General features: G+C 37.5%; 1 protein-coding gene across 1 annotated transcript in view; it reads left to right on the plus strand.

The window, feature by feature from the left end:
• LOC106470497 (neuron navigator 2-like) overlaps positions 1 to 9,094 on the plus strand; it is a 36,805-nt gene that overhangs the window by 13,044 nt on the left and 14,667 nt on the right. Inside the window, exons 2-3 of the mRNA XM_022399111.1 lie at positions 6,794 to 6,877; positions 7,578 to 7,686. Coding sequence (XP_022254819.1) covers positions 6,794 to 6,877; positions 7,578 to 7,686 — 193 coding nt within the window. The remainder of the gene's footprint in view (positions 1 to 6,793; positions 6,878 to 7,577; positions 7,687 to 9,094) is intronic.

Below are 9,094 nucleotides of genomic sequence, written 5' to 3' on the forward strand. Positions count from 1 at the left end.
ACCGACATTTCTGGGACGCCACCTCGCGGCGGTGTCCCTGATGAAGGCCATTCTTGGTTTGGTTGGAAGTTCACAAATAAAGACGCACATCCGTAAATGTTATCGCAGCTCCTCTTCAACTATTAATCTTTGTTTGTTTTTGAATTTCGCGCAAAGCTACACGAGGGCTATCTGCGCTAGCCGTTCCTAATTTAGCAGTGTAAGACTAGAGGGAAGGCAGCTAGTCATCACCACTCACCGCCAACTCTTGGGCTACTCTTTTACCAACGAATAGTGGGATTGGACCGTCACATTATAACGCCCCCACGGCTGAAAGGGCGAGCATGTTTGGTGTGACTGGGATTCGAGCCCGCGACCCTCGGATTGTGAGTCGAGCGCCCTCTAACCACCTGGCCATGCCTATTAATCTGTCTGAGTCTATATTTACATACAGGCAGTAGATGAAAGTTATACATTTAGTTCATTTTGTTTTTGTAATGATTCGGGCTTAATTAATGATATCGAGAAACCCACTCGAAGTAAAAACGTGTAGCAGAGACAGCTGGTGTGGGTATTAAAACGTTTAATTAAAATAAAGTACAAGAATAACGTTTCGACCTTCTTGGGTCATCGTGAGGTTAACAAAGACAGTTTGTGAAACGTTGTTCTTGTACTTTATTTTAATTCAAGTTTTTTAATACCATTACCAGCCGTCTCCGCTATTCATGATTCAGGCTTGTTGTTGTTGTTGTTGGTCGATAATTCATATCGGAAAAAAAAAATATCTTGTAAATTTCAGATCTTTTTATCTTTTTACGGATTTGTCAAAAATTATTTTAGACAAAATATTTTATTAGCTATGTTGGATAAAGTTACTGTCAGTACTTAAAACATGAGTATTCTCATGAAATTATGGTAAAAAATATATAAACCTTTATTACATAAACTAGTTTGTGATTAGTTTCTAAGGCGTGGTTAGGGGGCGCTGGACTCGAAATCTGCGGGTTCGAATCCCCGTCACCGAACTTGCTCGCCCTTTCAGCCGTGGGGGTGTTATAACGTGACGCCCAATCCCAATATTCGTTGGTGAAAGAGTAGCCTAAGAATTGGCGGTGGGTGCTGTTGACTAGCAGATCGCCCTCGTGTAGGTTTTTGCGAAATTCAAAACAATCTCCAAGGTACTGACAGGCTGGGAGTGGCTTTGTGCTGTGTTTTTATGAATCTTTAAATAAAATATTTGTTACTTGACATTTTATGGAAATAGCCGACAAGAAGTGAGAAGTGTTTGATAAATGTTACATCTGTGAGGTTATACAATATTCAAACACATGTTATTAATTCCGTAAAAAGAGGAATTGGATCACTTATTAAAACGTTCTGGTGGCTCAGTTAGGACCAATTAGAGGGGGGAACCAGGAGGGCCATTTGACCCGGGCCTCAAGCTTAAGGTAGGCCTCATATTTAGACACTTTTTTTTTTTGCATTTGTTGAGTTTCGCGACTTGGGCTAATGATTGTCTTATTTTGTTTTCATGTGTCATCTTTTTTATTATTATTATAGTCAGAGGCCTCAAAAAAAAAAAAGTGGCCAGGGCCTCTCTGAACCTCTAAGAGGGCCTGGCCTTAGTGGTAAGTCTGAGGGGAGGGTTTATCACGTTAAAAATCGGGCTTCAAAACCCGTGGTGGTTAAAGCACAGATAGCCCATTGCGTAGCTTTGGGCTTAACAACAAACAAATATTTTTTTTAGTATAAATATGTGCTATTTTGCGTGAAGTTTGCCTGGCCTTCTTGTTAAGTCGCCCTCGAACTTCGCTGAACTGAAAACGAGGTCGCGTTTAAAAAAAAAGGGGGGGAGGGGTGTATATTGGTACGAATTTTCCTTGCCGAGACGTACTTGTATTATAGCAGTCAACTCACGAAGTATCTTACTCGAACGATATCTGACAATCAGCTTTTCAATTTTATTGATATTACTATTTTATTTACTCACATGTAATCAATATAAGATCTGACTAGACGGAGTATCGAACCCTATTATATAGAGTAAAATTTACTGCAAGTTTCGAGAAATCTGGGAGTTTCGTTTTTAAAAACACGTATTAACGTTATAAGAAGCTTTATTAATTTTATTAAAGTGAACTTCTGAAATTGGGGGCAAAACTTACCATCTTAATAAGTGGAAGGTCAAAGATTCGAGCTGCGATATATATATATATATGTATATATGCCGCACAGCTCGCTCTGCACTTCCAGTTGTGGGGGTTGTAATAAATATGATAAACGCTCCTCTCATTGGCTAACAGTAGACACACTAGCGACGAATCAGCAGTTAAGAATTAAGGATGACTATGCCCCTGAACCTGTGGGGTCTTTGACCTGGCCGTTAGTCTGTCTTTCCCATAAGATTCCTTTCGAACTGAAAATACCAAACGTCGTCTGTCTGTTTATCTATAAGATAGTTAAGGTGGGGACGGGCGATAAAGAAAAATTATTTCCACGAAAAAATATTCTAAAAGTATCGTAATTATCGTATTTTATCACAATGATTTTCAACGTGAGCGAGGGTATGAGGAGGAAGGATGATTCGTTAACCCTATCGACTTGTGGTTTTCCATATTTAAAACTGCCGACTCTAAACTTTTTTGTCAAACAAAATCTAAAATATCAGTGCACTTAGAATAACGTGTAACACGGTTTATACTTCCTGACGAAAAGCTTCTACCAGGAACGTTGCAAGTAATAATAAAAAAAGTTTTTGTTAAAGACGTGTCTTTTTGTTTACAAAAATAAAAGCGTGACATTCGAATAGATAACTAACGTAAACAACAAGGCCTGGCCTTTTGTCGTCACCTCGTTGTTGAAGTGTTATGCGTGATGTCGTGGATGATAATACGTTATTGTCGTTCGTTATTTGTTTTTGATTTATTGGCATCGAAAAGACACAAAGTTAGCAGATTCAGTGCAAAAATGAAGCCATTTTCACACGTGTTCACAGAATTTAGGCCTTACCGAGTGTTAACGCTACTAACTCACAGTTGTAGTGAAACAAATTTGTTTAATCTATATAAATATAATAGTACTGTTTGTCCATGTAACTACTTCGCAGGGTGTCGATGGATCCTCACCAAAATTGGTATGGAGGTTCATTGGGTCAATGCGGAGGTACATGCAAATTTTCAGTTTTGCGGGTTTTATGGGCGTTTTTTTTTCATCACTAATTCTCCCCCTGTAGATGGCTCTTCATCAAATTTGTTTAATCTATATAAATATAATAGTACTGTTTGTCCATGTAACTACTTCGCAGGGTGTCGATGGATCCTCACCAAAATTGGTATGGAGGTTCATTGGGTCAATGCGGAGGTACATGCAAATTTTCAGTTTTGCGGGTTTTATGGGCGTTTTTTTTCATCACTACTTCTCCCCCCTGTAGATGGCTCTTCATCAAATTTGTTTGTAATTGAGCACAAAGCTACACAATGGGCTATCTGTGCTCTGCCCACCACGGGTATTGAAACCCGGATTCTAGCGATTAAAGATAATTATAGAATTTAACTAAAAAGAATTTGTCTGTACATACTCTCCACGGACCCAATGAGCATCCATACCAAATTTGGTGAAAATCCATCAACAGGGGGCGAAGTGGTGGTAAAAAACGCAAAACCCCCAAAAAAAGGAAAATGCAAAACTGAAAATCTGTATCTCCCCATGGACCTAATAAACCTCCATACCAAATTTGATGCCCCCCCCCCTCAGTGGCACAGCGGCATGTCTGCGGACTTACAAATATATATATATATGTTAGTATAAAACCCCATCAACGATTAAGGGAAACCATTGTTGAATGATATATATATATGGTTTTATTTATTTTTAACGATATTTTTCTGCCACTAGGTTAGCTTGCAGAAAGGATTAACTTTCTTTTGGTCGAGCACAGCCCAGATAATTGTTTTTTAACGCACTCCGCACTTTGAGTCATGGGCGCGTTATGAGATTGGTTGTCAAAACCCACTGTTCGATTAGTTTAGCCCACTTTCTGTAATCTATCACTTCAAAATTAGGGATGGCGAGCGTAGATAGCCCTCTGTTAGCTGTGCAAGAAATTCAACAAATAATTTGAATTTTTTGAGAAACGGAAACAAAAGCTCTCTTTTTTTTTATCTTTTAAACTTGAATTTACTTATTTTGTTTTCACTAAGGAGCTAAGAAAAATTCAGGAATTATATCTCTGGAACATAAATATATCATAAAGTTACCACCGAACTCTGGTTGGAAGAGGACAGCCATGTAATGATACTTCGACACAACCACAAGACAACTATAATGACCAAAGGTGATGGAGGTTATGTTTTCACTCCTTTGTGTGTTTGTTTGTCAGCAAGATTTCTCGAAAACGGCTGAATGGGTTTGAACGAAAATGGGTATAAATTTGGTCTATGACCTAACTTAGAAGTGATTAGTTTTTGGAGGGGGTCAACAATAAAGGTCAAGCTCACAGCAACTTCAAGAAAATAGAAAATATCCCTGTATGTTAACTTGGGGAACGATTTTTCGCGATAACCCAGTCAAAAATGATCGGATTTTGATGAAACTTGGTGGACGTATGTAGAATATTATTCCTCATTGTTCTGCCAAAAACGTTCCGTATCCGTTGATAACGACGGACATATGGACACATTTTCGTATTTTTCGAGAGCCGAATATGATCAATGCTGCGTGGAGGAGGTATGCACTCCACTGAGTGTCCGTCTAGTTGGTGTGTATAAATACAGGGAAATAAGAAGCGTATTGCATCCAGTAATTCAAATAAAACACCGTTACACCCCCACTATTATTAAGGCAACTTTGAAAACCCTAAACCGTACTTTCCTCGCTGAAAAAAATTGAAATAAAAATTGTGCTTAACTACAAACAAACAAATTATTTCTTGGCCACTATATTTCAAATAATTTACGTGAAATTAAGTACATGTAGACTATTTACAGATCCCAAACGAAAATTTTGGAAAGCTACACAAAGGGCTATCTGTACTCTGCCCACCACGGGTATCGAAACCCGGTTTTTAGCGTTCTAAGTCTGCATATATACCGCTGTGCCGCTAGGGGGCGCGCGCCAAGAAATTGACCAAAACCCCTAAAATTATGCTTTTCGTGACCTTTTGACCCTCATAAAATGGGCAAATCCAACTTATTTATATGTTGTGTATTGAGCTCTTGAAAATTTATATTTTTGCCCATTATCATCGTGACTGCTGAAAACATGACCGCACAGGAACCCAAAATATAGTTTTTTGGATTGCTTGATCTTTGACTGCATAAAATCCTCAAAAAGATTTAACTAAAAAGGTTTTTGGGCGTATTGGACCAAGGTATAATCCTACCAAATTTCAAATTGATCCACCGAGAAATGAAGGAATGACGGGCGATTTTTTTTTTTTAGAAAAGTTCTTGGAAAAAGAAGAAACAATAGAAAAACTGTCTCACTTCGGAGACATAAAACATTGCTGTGAGAAGGGTAACATGTCTTGAGGATCACCATTCTCACACTAAACTATTCTTCGTTACAACTGTCCTTCGCTGGCTCGGTGGTAAGCTTAATGTAGTTTTTGCATTCAAACTAAACTGACACCATTGATAGTTTGAGTTAAAGACAAACCATTTACGTTTATTTCTGAAGTATTTCACTAGTGTCGCTGTCAGTAGCTTCTAGTTACCTGTACGTCAAGGTTTTATTGTTGTGTCAGAAGGTATGTATATCTAAAAAGTATTATGGAATTGTTAAGTCACTTTATACGCATGTTTCTATAGGATTAAGGTGATGGCGACTTGTTATCGACTCTAAATGTTATCTGTTCGGGTTACTGTTGAATAGTGATTACCATCAAGAGATGTAGAGCAACTGCTAAAACGAAACGTACAGGCAGTTGAATATGTTGTGTTGAAATGATTTTGGAGCCTCACCACGTCATTACGGTGCTTCGTACTGTTAGACACATAGACGGTTATTGCTACTGATTTTTCTGTTTGCGAATGCTTACCCATTAACAAGATGCCGCATTTTCCTTACCAAGTCTTTTTCTGAATGGTCGTGGTACCCCAAGCTGATCCACATTCCATTGTTTTCCAGTGTAATTAAGTGCAAATGATGTTCTCGTCTTAGAAATTCTAAATCTCCTATCTCAACATGTCTTTTTGATCTGAGTGTATGAATATTTAGCGTCGGCTGTGTGACATGCTGATTTGCGCATTCAAAATCATGTTAATAAAATATACTGAACCATCTGTACAACATACGTTAACTATTGACCAGTTTCAAGGTGTGTGTTTTTCTGTGACTTTTGGAAAGATCTAAGATTCTGAAACCTTATGAAGTTTGTGTTTGTTCACAGTGAGCTATCTCCACTTTGTCCACCATGTGGAACCGAACTCTGAATTATAGCGTTGTAGGGGGAATAATGATTGCTGTAGGTAGAAATCTGGAGCTAAAGCTGTAAATAAGTTTTGAATCAGAGTTCGTGTTTCAAAGATTTTCGTTTCTAAATTCAACTTGATGAACTAACTTTCGAAGGTCTCTTAAAAGGAGTTAAGAAATAAAATAGGTAACATTATGTTGTTATTGTTGTTGTTTTTTAATTGCTTCACAGTTAAACAAAAAAGTTACATACCGCTTTCATATTGGCACATTTTACACCTTCAAAAATATTTTACGCATATGAACTAGGAAATACGTATTGCGTATTTTCTTCCTTTTTTAAAACTATTTTTATGCGTGAATCCGATCTGATGTTGTGTTGCTGTTTTTAATTCTGTTTCAGGCCCATATGGTGGCAGCATTCGAACAAAGCCTTACGAACATGACAGGCAGGCTTCAGCATCTCACAGCGTCAGCAGAGCAGAAGGTAAGTTTACTTTTAGAAAATAAGAGTCATAAGCAGTGGCGTATTAACCAATTCAAGGCTTGGGCCTAGAGCGTAACAATCATATGGGCGCATCTTAGGGGAAAAAAATATTCAAAACAATTATTTAATTTTGAATTTTTTTATAAGAAAAACAAACCCCCCCCCAATTTGTTGTTGTTCTCGTGTTGATGGAGAATTTACCCAGTGAGCCATGCGAGAAGGAAGAGACGAATGTAAAATTGTAGGCCTAGAACGCCTGTTACCCTTATTACGACCCTTTTAACTTTAACGTTAGTTTGTATAAAGTCTTGGCATTCTGGGACCATAAGTTTTGTAGTATAACACAATAATTTTCTCGGAATTGAGATAGCATGTTCGCATGTTTTTATTGGACTTGTTTGTAGTTCAGCACAAAGCCATCTGTGCTGTGCCAAGTACGGGTATCGAAACCCGGTTTTTAACCTTATAAGCCTTCACATGTGCCACTGGTTGTGGGGGAACTGGAAAAAAATAACAATTAAAATGCACGATTGTACTTAATGTTTACTCATTTCCCACTGTCTGTTTGTTTTTGCTAGTAATAAGAAACGTTATACATATTTATCCGAAACGTCTTAGACACGTGTTTGTATGAAATATAAGCCTATTTCTTTGGTATTCCAGTAAATTTAATTTTAAAATGTTTCTTTTTTAAAAACAGGACACGGAGCTTGGTGAATTGCGAAACACTATTGAGGCCCTAAAAAAGCAAAGTGCAGAAGCTGGACTTACAAAGATGGCGCTGCAATCAATGCAAGCAGTTCAAAGAAGTAAGATCGTGTATATGACATTTTATAATTTTTTTTTGGAACTTTTGTAAATTGTTTGATTACTAAGATTCTACGTGTTTAGTAATTCAGTTATTAAACAGTTCTATATAATATTAGCTGACGTTGGGATGACATAAAAGGGCCAGATTTAAATATCCATACCTCTTGTGTCACTGCTCAGGGTACACGTTATATTTGATGACAATCGTTCCAGCGGTTCGCCAGTTACAAAAGGACACACACACACACACACAGACAAAATTTTGTCAAATTAAGGTTTAGCTTTCAAAGGACAGTAACGTTCTACTAAGATGTATTTCTATAACTAAACAAGAGTCACCGACGAAACAGTATTGTTTGTTTTAAATCTGATATATATATATATAGCTAGTTCGTGTTAGTGAATTAATGTTAATTTGTCTGGTTACGCTTCCTCTCCCCTGCTCTCACGCCATCTATGGGCTCAATTCAGTTACGTACTGATAAATGAATGAGTGCTGGAACGCTTTTAACCGTGTACAGCGGGATTCATTCCGCGATACGGCGTTCCAGCAATAAAAAAAATAAAGAATACAGGTACACCGTGCCCACGTTTCCAATCTAATATGTATTCCACCAGATCTTAAAGACGTTCAATTTTATTCATGAATGAAAAGAATACTTCTAGTAACATGTGATTTGTGTTCAGGAAAGACTGGTGAAAATTGAAACAAATGTTATTTGTTAATTATTCAACATTTAGGCTTCATCAAAGTTTTATGTTCATTTTTTACAATGTTGAGAAAGCAGAAGGACCAATTTTGAACCTAAGTAAGTCGTTGCGTATGTTTCAAGTCCCTGATCAGGGAACGACATCCAACTTGTAATATTTTTTCAGGGAAAAGTTTTCTCCCCCCCCCCTCAAATTCATCCACAACCTTGTCCCTCCCACTTTTAAACAACATTCTTCATGTTGTTACAGTACAACCGGTAATAGTGTGTTAAACAATGTGGTTACAGTACAACCTGTAATAGTGTGTTAAAAAATGTGGTTACAGTACAACTGATAATAGTGTGTTAAACAATGCTGTTACAGTACAACCGATAATAGTGTGTTAAACAATGCTGTTACAGTACAACCGATAATAGAGTGTTAAACAATGCTGTTACAGTACAACTGATAATAGTGTGTTAAACAATGCTGTTACAGTACAACCGGTAATAGTGTGTTAAACAATGCTGTTACAGTACAACCGGTAATAGTGTGTTAAACAATGTGGTTACAGTACAACCGGTAATAGTGTGTTAAACAATGTGGTTACAGTACAACCGGTAATAGTGTGTTAAACAATGTGGTTACAGTACAACCGGTAATAGTGTAGTTAAACATGTGGTTACAGTACAACGGTAATGTAGTAGTTAAACAATG

This window comes from Limulus polyphemus, unplaced genomic scaffold (assembly GCF_000517525.1).
Source record: "Limulus polyphemus unplaced genomic scaffold, Limulus_polyphemus-2.1.2 Scaffold4041, whole genome shotgun sequence".
Taxonomy (NCBI): domain Eukaryota; kingdom Metazoa; phylum Arthropoda; class Merostomata; order Xiphosura; family Limulidae; genus Limulus; species Limulus polyphemus.